Consider the following 16,430-nt stretch of genomic DNA (forward strand, 5'->3'; position numbering starts at 1 on the left):
ACCGAACCTTTACACAAATGCAGAGTACTATATATACAAACAATGCTCAGTCATGTGTTGGTTCAACACCCCCCCATGCAGACCAAGGAGCATCATAAGCCACTCTGGGTTCATCCTGTAGTTATCTGCATGTGGGTTGTTGTCTTAACCCCACCTTGACTTAGTTTCCCAGATGCAAGGGTGATTTCGAGACAATGAGGGATTGTTCTACTCCTAAGCGTTCTCTAGTAAAACACATTCTTGTCTATTAACTCATTTGTCAGCTCAAGCCATCTCCAGTGACAATACGCCCAGATTAGCTGCAGGGAACTAGAGTGGAGCCCATGAAAACACAGACACTAGTAGGACAGAAGTGTCCTACTATTAGTTAAATATTAATTGTTAACCACTAATATCAAATAGATCAGTTAAATACGTCATTTTTCTTTCACACCGTACAAGGAAAATCTAGTTGGTGGAACTATACCAAAACCTTGCCAGATTTCCGGCCTTTGTTTTGTGTGTCTTCTGGTAGTGTCTCCTGCTGCACCTCCCCAACAGTTCTGAGGAGGGGAAGAGCTGGAGAGACGCCCAGTCTATCTGCTCCTCTTTCCAAGGCACGCTGGTCGCCATCCAAGACGAGATCGAGCAAGCGTACATCACCATGCTGCTCCAGGGCAGTACAGTGGGCGTTTGGATTGGTCTACGGGATGAGGACACCATGAAATGGACCAATGGGAAACCTGTCAGCTACACCAACTGGTCCCCTGTAGAACCCAAGAACCCTCTGACGGTAAGGTTAAATGAAACATCAGATATTGTCTTTGTGCTTTGGTGATGTTCTCTGTATAGTGTATTGATAAGGGGGGGATTGTTTGTGTGTGTGTCTGTGTACCTTTCTGTGTGTGTGTGTGTGTGTGTGTGTGTGTGTGTGTGTGTGTGTGTGTGTGTGTGTGTGTGTGTGTGTGTGTGTGTGTGTGTGTGTGTGTGTGTGTGTGTGTGTGTGTGTGGGCGCCCCTCCTCTGCAGGATGATTGGCTGAGCGGGCCCCTGGGCGGGGACGATCCTCTGTGCACGGTGCTCTCCAACAACCACAACTTCCACCTGACAGGGAAGTGGTTCGACGAGAAGTGCACAGAAAGTGGATACGGCTTTGTCTGTCAGAGACCCCAAGGTAGGACTCCCCTCTGTCTTCATGCATTCTGTGTCACTCGCTCACCCCTCATTCAGACACATTGGGGCCTATTTTCAGAGCCCAGGACTGAGATATATAACCAATCAGGTCTGTATTACCTCATTAATGAAACTGTTGTTTTTGGTTATAGCTTCCTATTTTGTGCTCTCAAAATGTCACCCCGTTGAGTCTGCTCACTGAGAGAAATCCCCTTCAGGAATTGTTGAACAATGAAATGAGTGTTTCTGTTGATTTTGGGTCGAATCCATGCCTTTGCTTCTCCCTGAAACAATCTCTCTGATCTTTTCCTCTCCCTCTCTCTTTCCCTGCAACAGACACAACTAAACCCCCATCCCACTCCTACCTTCACCCTCTCCCTGACAATATTGAGTACAAGAACCACAGATACAGGGTTGCCCGTGGCAACATGAGCTGGTACGAGGCACTGAATATGTGCTTAGAGTCTGAGTCTGAGCTGGTGAGCGTTACCGACCCCTTCCACCAGGCTTTCCTTACTGTCCTTGTCAATAGATTGGCATTCCCCCACTGGATTGGACTGTATAGTCAAGACGTATGTATTATACTATATTGCTAAGTACTGCTACCTGCCTGTGCTGTGTGTGTGTGTGTGTGTGTGTGTGTGTGTGTGTGTGTGTGTGTGTGTGTCTGTCTGTCTGTCTGTCTGTCTGTCTGTCTGTCTGTCTGTCTGTCTGTCTGTCTGTCTGTCTGTCTGTCTGTCTGTCTGTCTGTCTGTCTGTGAGCGTTTGTGCGTGTAGATAATGCTCGTTAACAAGCACGTCGAAGTTGGTCTGTGGCATGAATTGACCTTTGATGATGTTAGGAGTGTGTGCAGTAGATTTGCGTCACGGCAAGGAAACAGCTAAGAGCACTAGCTAGAGGTCTTCTATAAACAGCATGGCCGCAATGAAGTAATGCTGTAAATACAGAAATGCCTGACAGTCTGTTTACTCGGATGTTGTCGCTCTCTCCCTCTCCAGTCCATGTCATTCTTTCAAAGCATGGGGATTTCATCTCTGTGACTATTCACAGCATGCTTGCACCATATCATTACCAAATGTATCTGATCTCCTCCAATCAAAAGTGGGCCTACCTATGTCCCATTTGGGCACTTTCTATTCACATACACACATTCACATTTCTACAACTCTTATGTGAATACAGTGCATTCGGAAAGTATTCAGACCCCTCCCCTTTTCCCACATTTTGTTATGTTACGGCCTTATTCTAAAATGGATTAAATAATTGTTCCTCATCAATCTACACACAATACCCCATAATGACAAAGCGAAAACTGTTTTTACATTTTTTTTGCACATTTCTTAAAAATAAAAAGCAGAAATACTTTATTTACATAAGTATTCAGACCCTTTGCTATGAGACTCGAAATTGAGCCCAGGTGCATCTAGTTACCATTGATCATCCTCGAGATGTTTCTACAACTTGATTGGAGTCCACCTGTGGTACATTCAATTGATTGGACATGATTTGGAAAGGCACACACCTGTCTATATAAGGTCCCGCAGTTGACAGGGAATGTCAGAGCACAAATCAAGCCATGAGGTTGAAGGAATTGTCCATAGAGCTCAAGAGGATTGTGTCGAGGGACAGATCTGAGGAAGGGTACCAAAAAATGTCTGCAGAATTGAAGGTCCCCAAGAACACAGTGGCCTCCATCATTCTTAAATGGAAGAAGTTTGGAACCACCAAGACTCTTCCTACAGCTGGCCGCCTGGCCAAACTGAGCAATTGGGGGAAAAGGGCCTTGGTCAGGGAGGTGACCAATAACCCGATGGTCACTCTGACAGAGTTCCAGAGTTCCTCTGTGCAGATGGGAGAACCTTCCGGAAGGACAACTATCTCTTCAGTACTGCACCAATCAGGCATTTATGGTAGAGTGGCCAGACGGAAGCCACTCCTCAGTAAAAGGCACATGAAAGCCCGCTTGAGTTTGCCAAAAGGCACCTAAAGGACTCCCAGACCATGAGAAACAAGATTCTTTGGTCTGATGAAATCAAGATTGAACTCTTTAACCTGAATGCCAAGCGTCACGTCTGGAGAAAACCTGGCACCATCCCTACGATGAAGCATGGTGGTGGCAGCATCATGCTGTGAGGATGTTTTTCAGCGGCAGGGACTGGGAGACTAGTCAGGATCGAGAGAAAGATAAACGGAGCAAAGTACAGAGAGATCCTTGATGAAAACCTGCTCCAGAGTACTCAGGACTTCATAGTGGGGCGAAGGTTCTCCTTCCAATAGGACAACGACCCTAAGCACACAGCCAAGACAGGCTTTGGGACAAGTCTCTGAATGTCCTGGCCCAGCCAGAGCCCGGACCCGATCGAACATCTCTGGAAAGACCTGAAAATACCTGTGCAGCCAAGCTTGAGAGGATCTGCAGAAAAGAATGGGAGAAACTCCCCAAATACAGGTGTGCCAAGCTTGTAATGTCATACCCAAGAAAACTTGAGGCTGTAATCGCTGCCAAAGGTGCTTCATCAAAGTACTGAGGAAAGGGTCTGAATGCTTATGTGAATGTGATATTTCCATTTTTTATTGTGTGTAGATTGATGAGGGGGGAAAAAACAATTTAATCCATTTTAGAATAAGGCTGTAACAAAGTCAAGGGATCTGAATACTTTCTGAATGCGCTGTATATTTGGTGTTTATATACCAATACAGCTAATATCCTGTGACAAACAGAGGTATTTATCAAACGGTAACTTATCCCATCACTGCAGTTGTCCAGTGTGCTTCCCAGAGCTTTCCTCCTGGCCCACAGCCCATGCATAACTATTTTGCGTCCCAAATGACACCCTATTCACTTTATAGTGCACTACTTTTGTCCAGGACCGATAGGGCTCTGGTCAAATGTAGTGCACTATGTAGGGAACGGGGTGCCATTTGGGGCACATTTTTGTGCTTCACTCACACGGTATGGGAGTAGTTTTCATCAACCACCAAACCCGACTGGGAGGAATTCTAAGCCACTCACAACATGTGGATCCAAGGATCCCATAGACTCAAGGAATGTCTTGCTCGTGAAATATGGAATGAGGACAGGAAAGGAGAGAATTGATTCACAGCGCTCTACACAATGCCAGACACATTGGTCTATAAACACCACACTTCCCCCAAGCCGAACCTGCCTCCCTCTACTCTTTCTGCTCCGTTGCATGACATGACCTACAACCCCGTCATCTCCCTTAGCAACCCGCCTTAGCAACGTAGGCTCACCCTGAGAGTGTGTGTCACCTCCTCCCTGCCTGTGACGGTACGTCCCTACAGGATGGGATCAACTACCAGTGGTCTGACGGCAGTGACACGGTCTTCACCCACTGGGTTGCGGCCGATGATGATGATTTCATCCTGGGGGACTGTGTGTACATGGACGTCACCGGGGGCTGGAGGAGGGCCGACTGTGAGATGCCGCTCCAGGGAGCCCTGTGCCATGTCCCACCACCTAGTGAGTATAGCCTGGGTTCCTAGCACATTATAAAACAGTGGCTACTAAAGCTTGCTGTGCTGTTAGTCAATCCTCAAGAGTTTCGAATGCACAATGCTGCTTTTCTAAAAAAAATGTAAATCCCATAGAGAGTAATGCGTTCACCACCTACGAGGTTGTGTGTCCATCGACGTGGGTGAGGTTTGGCGCCAGCTGCTACAGCTTTGAGCCCGTGGTCCAGAGACTGACCCTGGAGGAGGCCAGAGAGCACTGCAAACACAAAGGTACAGCAACAGATGTTGCCCTCAAGTACAGATTTAGGATCAGTTTCCCCTGCCCAAATTCTAACCTTAGCACATAAGGGGAAATTGCAAAACTGTCCTTAGTTCAGCAACTTCATCCTACTGTGGTAAGTGTCCAGTACACCATGGAGCCAATTAGGTCTCATGCGAGGATGGATCAAGGATTTAATGGATCTTTCTCAATGGGAATTCCCTTGTGATGACTCCCTGTTGTGATTATGCAAAATGTAATGTTTGGTGAGAGCTCCCCCTATAGGATCCATGTAGTAGCTCCATTCCAGTGGCTAATACTGTACTGTAGCTATAGATCTGAGGGGGCAAAACATTCACGGAGAATTGCCTTCTTCATGCTCAGTAATACACATGTAATAATGAAGGTTTGGTGGGTTTTTCCCTCTTCCAGCGAACACGTCAGAGGTCCTGACCATACAGACAGAGACGGAAAACAGGTTTGTCCTGGAGCAGCTGTGGTCGTATGGCTTCCCACATCAAGCCGTCTGGCTGGGGATGTTCTTCAACACTGACAGTAAGCACATGCTTCCCCAAGTTTCCTCTCTTTAAAATAAGCAGCTTGCTGGTTTTGGCGTGCAATATAAACCAACAGCTGGCAAAAGACAGGCAATGTAAGGGCTTCGGACAGAACTGGGATAAGACACAGCTTAATAGGGTTAGTAACATAATGAATTTCAACATTTTTCAAGTAGTATTTTGATACTATTTATTGACTTAGTGTTTTAGCTGGTGAGTTGATAGAAGCACTGGGGGGAAAAAACAGCAATGACCTAGGGCAGAGTTGTAGGGTGGAAGGAGAGGGGTCGAATGAACCAATTCACAACTTCTTTATTAAACATTTTATGTTTGTCCGGTCCGATTTAGCGGGCTCCATGGCATGGCTCGATGGTTCTCCTGTGGACTACTCCAACTGGAACTTCAGGGCCCCAGACCCCAGCCTGCTGACAGCAGACACCTGTGTGTCCACCAGGGTGTCTGATGGGATGTGGCTCCTCTCTCAGTGCACTGACAGACTGGGCTTTGTCTGCAAAACTAACTCAGGTGGAGTAGAGACATTTTGGCTGCATTTACACAGGCAGCCCAAGTCTGATCTTTTGCCACTGGTTTGTCTTTTGACCAATCAAATCAGATCGTTTGCCAATAATTGGTCTTTTGACCAATCAAATCAGATCTTTTTTGCCAATATTTGAAATAAATATCAGAATTGGGCTACCTGTGTAAGTGAAGCCTCTCACTAGCCTCCAACTGCCATTATGACAAAGCTTTGTGTTATGCGTTTGTACAGTGTACATGTATGTATTCTATAGATCAGTCAAGTTAAACAGATCGCCTTCTTTGCAGATATGATCCCGGAGGTAGAAGTGGCGCCACTAAATGGTAGGTATTTAATTGAGGCTATTAACAGTTATGCTGTTTTTCTCATTTGCATTCTAATCATTTGGCATCTCAAGGTATTTTGGGAGCAGCCTCTACCATGACTAACAATGTCCTCTACCATGAGCCTTCAATGTCCAGTAAACTCACCCCTCTGTGTCTCTTCCAGGGTTGCACCACGGTATCGTCCCAGCCGCAGTCCTGGTGGCCATGCTGATCTTCGCCGTGCTGGTGGCGGCGCTCTGGTTCGTCTACAAGAGGAACGTGACTCGCTTCCGCAGACTGCCGTCCCTGGGAAACGCGTACTACAGACATACTAGTTCCCAGGCCACAGACTCCGATGGAAACGTTCTCATCGCAGATCTGGAAGCTCACTCTGGAGAATAGGGCTGTGTCCGAAATGGCCCTCGTTCCCCTATATAGGTGCACGGCTTTGGTCAAAAGTAGTGCACTCTATAGGGAATACGGTGCCTTTTTCAGATGCACTATAGGACTTATTGGAAGACAGCAAAATGGTGACGTTCTCGAAAGTTGGGTAAAGCATGGGAATGGGCCGAACTCTCTGTATGACTGTGAACATTGGTATGTCTCTGTGGAGTCTGAAATGGACCACAGCAAGGGAACGTAGAGAATAATGTCAGAGCCCAAATAGCTTTATCCACTTGAATCCCACAGGAGGCGGCTGAGGGGAGAACTGCTCGTAATAATGGCAGGAAATGAGCAACTGGAATGGCATCAGACATCTGGAAACCACGCGTTTGATGTATTTGATACCATTCAACTCCGGTCATTACAAAGGAGCCCGTTCTCCCCAATTCAGATGCCACCAACCTCCTGTGCTTTATACAAGTAGTTGATGAATTAGGAACCAATCGTGTGGCTGAGAGTGAGGGAGTGCATCTTCATGTGAAGTAAGTTTTGTCTACAAAGGATTAGTGCCGTTATCCCAAGTAACTTTGAAAGGTGCTGTCATTCTAATGTATCCGTTTGGAAGTCGATAGATATTCTTTGCACTGTTAACTTGCTGATTCGTTATTATGGTACAATGCCAACTGCTCCCACTAATGCTGGTGCCCACTGTATTTGAGAGTACAGTTTTTAGTTTTCTGTAATGCCGTGTACAGGACCCAAAACTATTTTATACTTGTTTAAGATAACAATGGCCGCGATTCAGTTGTTCTTTACAGCAAAGACAAAGTCATACTTTTGCAATACATTCTGAAGTCATCTTCTATGTATTTTAAAAAAAATATTTGTTACATTTATGAACAGAAATAAGACCCCAAATCAATTTCAAGTTGTGTTTTTGAAATCAAAAAGTGTCATTAAAGTACGGTGTTTCTTTGTCAGCACTTTATTGCACAAAACTCCATTAATGCCATACGGAAAGATGATGTTTTAGTTTAGAGTTTTTTTTGTTTGTTTATGTGCATTCCTGTTGCGTATATTTCCCTACACACAGAACACACGCTCGCACCCTCACAGTATTTCTTAAGTGGCTTATAAGTACATACATGATATTCATAAGAGGAAGGGAAGAAAAAGTAAAGAGAAAATGCAGGCATTTATTTATGTTTTATTTATCGTTGCGAGAAAAATATTTGTCGTTCACTTCCATTTTGTTCATTTGGTCCACACGTCTGTCAAAATGTAGGAGCAAAGAAACTTTTATTGATGAAACAAAAAATGATGTTAACAAAGTGCTGTTATGTAAATGGTAGCTCTTTGAGAATGAATCCAGTATTCTAAGTAGACTTATGTGTGGGTTGTTTATTATGAGGTACAGTCTTTGCTGTGTTACCTGTTGTCGTTGTTCTATATTGGGTACACGGAGTTAATAGATATGAAATATGTTGATGTAGGTTTTTCTGTTGTGTGGAAAGAAACACATGGAAGAGGATAACACGGATGCTTGAAAAATGTTTACTGTCTTTTGTTATTTTGTATTGATAATGTTCGTAACACATGCTATGTGCCTTCAGTGTAAATAAAAATGAAGCTGTATCCCAAGTTGTATCTGAACTGTGTCTTGCTATACCACGTTGGCTTTGAAATGAGTCATCTGCATTGAGATGGTCTGCAGTGCACTGTGGGGGTGGTATCCGAATATTGTCTTTATCCTGTTTATTTCTACCATATTTGCTTTGAAATGAGTTATTTGCATTGAGATGCTGTGTGGTGAGGGACTAGGGCAGGGGTGACATCATGTGGATGAGGGAGAAGTGAGTAGGATGGACTCGTGGGTCTCTCTTTAGGTTCCAAATGGCATCCTATTCCCTATTTAGTGCACTACTTTTGAAGAGGACACATAAGGGCTCTGGTCAAATGTAGTGCACTATATAGGGAATAGGGTACCATTTAGTAGAAATACTTTTGTCTGGCAATGGCATCTACAGACTGGCCTGACGGTTGTTGTTGGCTGAGAATGCAGGCTTCATGGTTGAGATGATTCACTGCATGATTTTCATTGCTGTTCTTATTTGCTTGTCTTTGAGAGAATTGACAGTGTCTTATGATAGTCGGAGACGCAGCATCAACATACTTTTCTTTGTTTATCAGTGTCTTTTGTCGTTGACTCCGCATAATACACACGTACTGTGAATTGTGTATTATATTGCAAAATAACATCAATTCAGTTGTACTTTTCAGTTCGCAGACTGGGAGTGGTCCTGTTATGCGTAGTTTAATATTGGCGAATCACAAGCTCGCAATCTTCCACGGGGAAAAACGCAGAACACCGTAACAGCCTAGGAAGCGGACTTGAGGATAGTCACAACTAACTGTCAGTCAACAAGTTTAAAGTAGGCTCGTGTTACTTTAAAACGCAGAATTGGGTATGAGCAAACTGTAGGCTGGCTACTGGAGACGTGTGAATCCGAATAGAGAAGACGTGGTATTATAACCATAGAGAAAATGACACTCCAAGCAACATTTTACCTATGTTTTTTCTTATTCTTTTGTGATAAAACGATTTGTTTTGGAACTTGCGCATCAACTACATATTCCGGTAAGTAGGGTGCTTTCCATTTTCATCACTAGGCATGCGCGCCCCGTTCCTGGCTAAACTCGTTGAAAGATAATCGCGTTTCCAGGCTCGACTGCTACTTAGAGAGTCCGTGGTAGCACATTATTGTTTTGAATGGGGTTTAGGTTCAATAATGGGACTTCAAGCCCCTTTGTTCAATTTCAAAAGCAGGAAGTAACGTACGCTTGCCGTATAATCAATTTCCTCATTTCGCATCTGCTTTCAAAATGCGTAATGACCATTTTATAAAGTATATCCATCATAATTAAAATAACGACCTCTTGAAACTCCTATGGCGTTTAAAATGTGCAGCCCTATTTGAGCAGTGATGCCTATTTAGACATTTTGTTGCTAGATTTAGCAAATTTTCAGACTACCCTGGCAACTTTTTTTTCAAACATCACCAAGCAACAAATGTGGCTACATTTAAACATGTATTTGGAAATATTAGCAACTTTTGAAAAGTGACTCAAACGCTAAAATGCATGCATTTTCCCTCTAAATGACACATTATTTTCTCTGTCACACACTCAGTCACAACACACGTGCATGGCTGCAAAAGTGAATTGTGAGTGACGTCAGCAGCAGGCGCTCAGCTCGTGCACAGGCAGCAGCAATTTCAGTAAATTGCAAATCATCATTGTTGGCTGACTGCAGCAGCAGTGGTACGGGTTCTACGAGCAAAACCCAATGAATATAGTTGGTCACGAATGTTTGATCTTGAACATAACTTACAACATCAATCAACATGTCTCAATCAAAATTGTACAGAAAAGAGTGGGAGTCTGTACCTGAACAAAATTAATGTCAAATCATATTTTTTGACGAGATGGCCAGTCAATTTGAGTAACATTATTGTGTATGTCACTTAATGACGCTGTTTTACGATATCACGCAATGACATCACAACGTAATTTAGCAACAAATCAACCTGCCTCTAGCAATTTACCCTGAAAATGAGTTGGCAACACTGCTATTGAGTATTTGGTACAATGGTGCAAAGTCATTGCTGCAAGGTTTGCATGATCATACCTTACAGTTCTCTCACTCTCTCCCAGTAAGCCTCTCTTTAATGAGCATAGGCCACCTTATTAGACATACACAATGTTGCAGTACCAGTTTATAAATAGCTAATCTCATACTCATCATAGGCTGAATATGTTCAACTCAGAGATGCAGTCTGTTTTGCTTCTGAGTTCAACTGCTAACCTATTATTGTAAAGGCACAAGGCGAGACCCAACGGCAGACACAGGAGGCAGATGGTTAAGCTCCGATATTTATTAGAACAAAAGAGGTTGGTCAAAAGGCAGGTCAGGGACAGGCGAGAGTTCATAAACCAGGTCAGAGTCCAAACAGTACCAGGCGATAGGCAGGCTCGAGGTCAGGACAGACAGAGTGGTCAGGACAGGCAAGGGTCAAAAACAGGAGGACTGGGAAAAATAGGAGCTAGAAAAAACGCTGGTTGACTTGGCAAAACAAGATGAACTGGCACAGAGAGACAGGAAACACAGGGATAAATACACTGGGGACTAATGGGGGAAAACAGGTGACACCTGGAGGAGGGTGGAGACAATCACAGAGACAGGGGAAACAGATCAGGGCGTGACAATTATACAGTACACATGATATCGTTTCTGGTTTTACATTTACGACAGCTACTGTCAGTTGAGTTTTTCTTCTTAGTTTGTTCAGTGAATCAGGTCAATCAATACATTATGGAGAATTAAACCATTTAATTATATGTTGTTTACTGTTTAATAGTTCCTTATATGGTGTTCCTTATTACACGTGCACGTTCACATTTGCACACTTTATACTGTATCTAATTGTTGAAAATAAAGGCTATTTTCAGCTCATCGAAAGTGTTTCAGAGTGACACATCATACCCAGTTGTATTCAATTGGCCTCTAATTCAATGACATTCTTTAGTCCAGATTAGGAAATGATAAAACCACTCTGTATTGTTGGTAGAATGTTTAATGGATTTAAGGCTGCCACATGATGGAGGATAAAAGCAATTGGCCTGCACACTGAGAATATTATCAGCAATCAATGTTGGAGACCATGAAAAGCACAGGCCCAATAGACCCCTTGTGTGTTTAGATTATGTTTTTTTGCTTATCTGATTTGTTGATTTCCTTGAAATTGAGTCTTGGTTCCGTGCCTCCACGGCAAGCTGTATTTAGGAAAAGAGAACCAGCAGCTAAGCTGACAATTAGATGGGACGTTGTAGATATCGACCAAGCATTCGAATGAATAGTGATACAAAAATCTATTGTAAACATACTAAAATATTTTGTTGAGTGAATTTATATCGTTGTAGTGATGTCACTATACTTACTAACACTTTTATTATGACTATAATATCACTATATTTACTCATGTTCATGATAATTTCCAGGTAACGACACCTTCACCATACAGCATGTGAGCACAGGGAAGTGCCTGGTGGCTACGTCCACGTCTGGGACTGGAGTTTCCGGGATAGCAGGGGCTAAGTCTGGAGGGTCCGGGTTCAACGTGACCCTGGGGGAGTGTGACGGCTCCAGGGGGTCCCAGTGGAAGTGGGGGTCCGGCCACCGTCTCTTCCACGTGGGCACGTCCCAGTGCTTGGGTCTGGAGGAGAAGACCAAGGCCCTGTCTCTGTTCAGCTGTAGCCCCATGGAGAACACCATGCTGTTGTGGCGCTGCCTGGACTGGGCCATCTATACGGTAGACCAGATGGGCCTCACAGTGACCGACGGGCTGGTCAGTGCCAAGCGTGACTCCTCAGACGCCTGGAGGAGGGATGAGTCGACCGATAATATCTGCCAGCGGCCGATGCGCAGTGAGTGTGTTCTGTCCTCTGAGTGTGTTCTGTCCTCTGAGCGGCTTATTCTCCTAATGGAATAGAATAGAGCATAATATAATATAATAAACATAGGCCTACATGAGATGGGCAAAACTATCTATGCTTATTTACATGTATAAAACCTCTAGCCACATTTTACAAGAATGCGCTGAATTTAGATATACACTACCGTTCAAAAGTTTGGGGTCACTTCGAAATTTTCTTGTTTTCCTTGAAAACATATATGAAATGAGTTGCAAAATGAATAGGAAATATAGTCAAGTTGTTGACAAGGTTTTAAATAATGATTTTTAATTGAAATAATAATTGTGTCCTTCAAACTTTGCTTTTGTCAAAGAATCCTCCGTTTGCAGCAATTAGAGCCTTGCAGACCTTTGGCATTCTAGTTGTCAATTTGTTGAGGTAATCTGAAGAGATTTCACCCCATGCTTCCTGAAGCACCTCCCACATGTTGGATTGGCTTGATGGACACTTCTTACATACCATACGGTCAAGCTGCTCCCACAACAGCTCAATAGGGTTGAGATCCGGTGACTGTGCTGGCCACTCCATTATAGACAGCTGACTGCTTCTTCCCTAAATAGTTATTGCATAGTTTGGAGCTGTGCTTTGGGTCACTGTCCTCCTGTAGGAGGAAATTGTCTCCAATTAAGCGCCGTCTACAGGGGATGGCATGGCATTGCAAAATGGAGTGATAGCCTTCCTTCTTCAAGATCCCTTTTACCCTGTACAAATCTCCCACTTTACCACCACCATAGCACCCCCAGACCATCACATTGCCTCCACCATGCTTGACAGATGTGGTCAAGCACTCCTCCAGCATCTTTTCATTTTTTTTCTGCATCTCACAAATGTTCTTTGTGATCCGAACACCTCAAACTTAGATTTGTCTGTCCATAACACTTCTCTCCAATCTTCCTCTGTCCAGTGTCTGTGTTCTTTTGTCCATCTTAATCTTTTCTTTTTATTGGCCAGTCTGAGATATGGCTTTTTCTTTGCAACTCTGCCTAGAAGGCCAGAGACTGGTGTTTTGCGGGTACTGTTCAATGAAGCTGCCAGTTGAGGGCTTGTGAGGCGTCTGTTTCTCAAACGAGACACTCTAATGTACTTGTCCTCTTGCTCAGTTGTGCACTGGGGCCTCCCACTCCTCTTTCTATTCTAGTCAGAGCCAGTTTGCGCTGTTCTGCGAAGGGAGTAGTACACAGCATTGTACGAGATCTTCAGTTTCTTGGCAGTTTCTCGCATGGAATAACCTTAATTTCTCAGAACAAGAATAAACTGACGAGTTTCAGAAGAAAGTTCTTTATTTTTGGCCATTTTGAGTCTGTAATTGAACCCACAAATGTTGATGCTCCAAATACTCAACTAGTCCAAAGAATGCCAGTTTTATTGCTTCTTTAATTAGCACAGCAGTTTTCAGCTGCGCTAACATAACTGCAAAGGTGGTTTTCTAATGATCAATTAGGCTTTTAAAATAATAAACTTGGATTAGCTAACACAACATGCCATTGTAACCCAGGAGTGATGGTTGCTGATAATGGGACTCTGTATATATACCATTCAAAATCAGCTATTTCCAGCTCCAATAGTCATTTACAACATTAACTATGTCTACACTGTATTTCGGATCAATTTGATGTTATTTTAATGGACAATTTTTTTAAATTTTTTTATTTTTTATTTTTTTAAACAAGGACATTTCTAAGTGACCCCAAACTTTTGGACAGTAGTGTATGTTTACATTAATATCTTTATGAACAACATCTTGTATTACTTGGAGACAATAGATTTAGCATGGTCTGTTGTATGCTAATGTTCAGGTGCACTGTACTCTGCTTGGCCGTCAGATGTTTTATTAGTCCCGTTTGGAATTGAAGGGGAGTCTTTCCAACCAGAATTAGCATAGTCTTCCTTGTAACCGTGTTTGTTAACACGGCTAATATGACTCAGCAAGGCCTGTCATTTTAACTAAACGTAGGGTATGGTAACGTGACAGGGGCAAAGGGATTTTTGTTTATCAAGTCGAAGCTCATTTGCTGCATTTCTACACAATTTTAAAAACTCTAAAATACAATTTGGAGAACAGCTTAATTGACTCCGGCCTTTATCACCTTGGCTGCTGTAGCTTCATTTGGCTCAGTCGATAGGGGACTTAACAATCTACAAACACGTCATACAGCGGTTAGCTGCTACATACAAAACTCTAGTTTTGTTTCCTTTCAAGTCAAACGGCAGTTTTCTAGCTATCTACAGCCATTTTCCACCTCTGCACTGTTTTGAGAGAAAGGTTGCGTTGTTCACTGCAGCCTTTCCTCTCGCTCCGACGCGTCCTAAAACATGTTCTCTACTAGCGACAGACAGCCTTTCCTCTCGCTCCGACGCGTCCTAAAACAGGTTCTCTACTAGCGACAGACAGCCTTTCCTCTCGCTCCGACGCGTCCTAAAACATGTTCTCTACTAGCGACAGACAGCCTTTCCTCTCGCTCCGACGCGTCCTAAAACATGTTCTCTACTAGCGACAGACAGCCTTTCCTCTCGCTCCGACGTGTCCTAAAACATTTTCTCTACTAGCGACAGACAGCCTTTCCTCTCGCTCCGACGCGTCCTAAAACATGTTCTCTACTAGCGACAGACAGCCTTTCCTCTCGCTCCGACGCGTCCTAAAACATGTTCTCTACTAGCGACAGACAGCCTTTCCACTCGCTCCGACGCGTCCTAAAACATGTTCTCTACTAGCGACAGACAGCCTTTCCTCTCGCTCCGACGTGTCCTAAAACATGTTCTCTACTAGCGACAGACAGCCTTTCCACTCGCTCCGACGCGTCCTAAAACATGTTCTCTACTAGCGACAGACAGCCTGCCTCAGAGCTGTCCACATAGTTCTAATGCTAGCCCGCCAATATTGCTAAACTGCATTTGCATTTTAATCTGCATTAGAATGATTTTAGTCACCTATTTTAAATTGTTGGTGTTGAACTAGGGTATGGTGACTGCCATACTGTGCCATACCCAATTGATGCCCCCTGTGCATCACATTAAATAAATACCCTTGACCCTGTTCCATTTGAAATCGTATCTATGGCACTGTATGCCAGTTGTTTGCCAGTAGCCTTCTGCTAAATGATACAGTTTAACATGATCTAAACTCTGGCCCTCCATTGAAAGCAGCAGCTTTTGTATTCAATTAATGTGTTCTCCTACATTAAGGACCTGTACACAGACCTGTCCTACATACTAAATCCAGTTGAGTTGACAGTCAAACTGTGCGAGGTCGTATCTTTAGATATGTCCAGATTGAATACTGCCTCCAATATTCCTAATAAACTCATTTGAAATGGGTGCCATGGGATTCATTCTAATTATTTTTCTCCTCTACCCATAGTTGTCCACACCACCAATGGGACGTCGACCGGGGAGCCCTGTGAATTTCCCTTCCACTACAACGGCAGCTGGTACCACGAGTGCCTCCCCGACGACCAATCACCTGGACTATACTGGTGTTCCACAACCTCCGACTTTGACGCTGACAAAAAGATGGGATATTGTTTAAAACATGGTACGTTTATAGACACAAATCATGATTCTGGAATCAATCTACTACTAGTCTTCTTGCACCGTTTCCCTTCACATATACTGATTACTGGAACTAGTACTAGTAGAGTACTTAAAATAAAATATATTTTGGTATTTCATACAGTTAACTAGTCCAACACTCTAACCACCTGATTACATTGCACTCCACGAGGAGCTTGCCTGTTACACGAATGCAGTAAGCCAAGATAAGCATTAAACTTATCTTATAAATAACAATCAATCAATCATAATCACTAGTTAACTACATATGGTTGATGATATTACTAGTTTATCTAGTGTGTCCTGCGTTGCATATAATCGATGCGGTGCGTATTCGTGACAAAGGACAGTCGTTGCTTATGGTGTACCTAAACCATAAACATCCATGCCTTTCCTAAAATCAATACACAGAAGTATATATTTTTAAACCTGCATATTTAGCTAAAGGAAATCCAGGTTAGCAGGCAATATTAACCAGGTGAAATTGTGTCACTTCTCTTGCTTTCATTGCACGCAGAGTCAGTGTATATGCAACAGTTTGGGCCGCCTAATTTGCCAGAATTTTACGTAATTATGACATAACATTGAAGGTTGTGCAATGTAACAGGAATATTTAGACTTATGGATGCCACAGGAATATTTAGACTTATGGATAAAGTATGGAATTTCACTGAAAG

The 16,430-nt window shown here is 43.4% G+C and overlaps 2 protein-coding genes across 2 annotated transcripts in view; both read left to right on the forward strand.

The window, feature by feature from the left end:
• Window positions 1–8,313, forward strand: part of pla2r1 (phospholipase A2 receptor 1) — a 26,173-nt gene extending 17,860 nt beyond the window's left edge. Inside the window, exons 20-28 of the mRNA XM_052488597.1 lie at window positions 515–772; window positions 1,008–1,152; window positions 1,488–1,723; window positions 4,459–4,636; window positions 4,765–4,899; window positions 5,321–5,443; window positions 5,794–5,970; window positions 6,271–6,306; window positions 6,473–8,313. Coding sequence (XP_052344557.1) covers window positions 515–772; window positions 1,008–1,152; window positions 1,488–1,723; window positions 4,459–4,636; window positions 4,765–4,899; window positions 5,321–5,443; window positions 5,794–5,970; window positions 6,271–6,306; window positions 6,473–6,690 — 1,506 coding nt within the window. The 3' untranslated portion in view covers window positions 6,691–8,313. The remainder of the gene's footprint in view (window positions 1–514; window positions 773–1,007; window positions 1,153–1,487; window positions 1,724–4,458; window positions 4,637–4,764; window positions 4,900–5,320; window positions 5,444–5,793; window positions 5,971–6,270; window positions 6,307–6,472) is intronic.
• Window positions 8,314–9,034: 721 nt separating this feature from the next.
• LOC118363168 (lymphocyte antigen 75-like) overlaps window positions 9,035–16,430 on the forward strand; it is a 40,173-nt gene continuing 32,777 nt past the window's right edge. The window contains exons 1-3 of the mRNA XM_052488601.1: window positions 9,035–9,310; window positions 11,731–12,156; window positions 15,563–15,736. Of these exons, the coding sequence (XP_052344561.1) occupies window positions 9,217–9,310; window positions 11,731–12,156; window positions 15,563–15,736 (694 nt within the window). The 5' untranslated portion in view covers window positions 9,035–9,216. The remainder of the gene's footprint in view (window positions 9,311–11,730; window positions 12,157–15,562; window positions 15,737–16,430) is intronic.

Source organism: Oncorhynchus keta, chromosome 30 (assembly GCF_023373465.1).
Source record: "Oncorhynchus keta strain PuntledgeMale-10-30-2019 chromosome 30, Oket_V2, whole genome shotgun sequence".
Classification (NCBI taxonomy): Eukaryota; Metazoa; Chordata; class Actinopteri; order Salmoniformes; family Salmonidae; genus Oncorhynchus; species Oncorhynchus keta.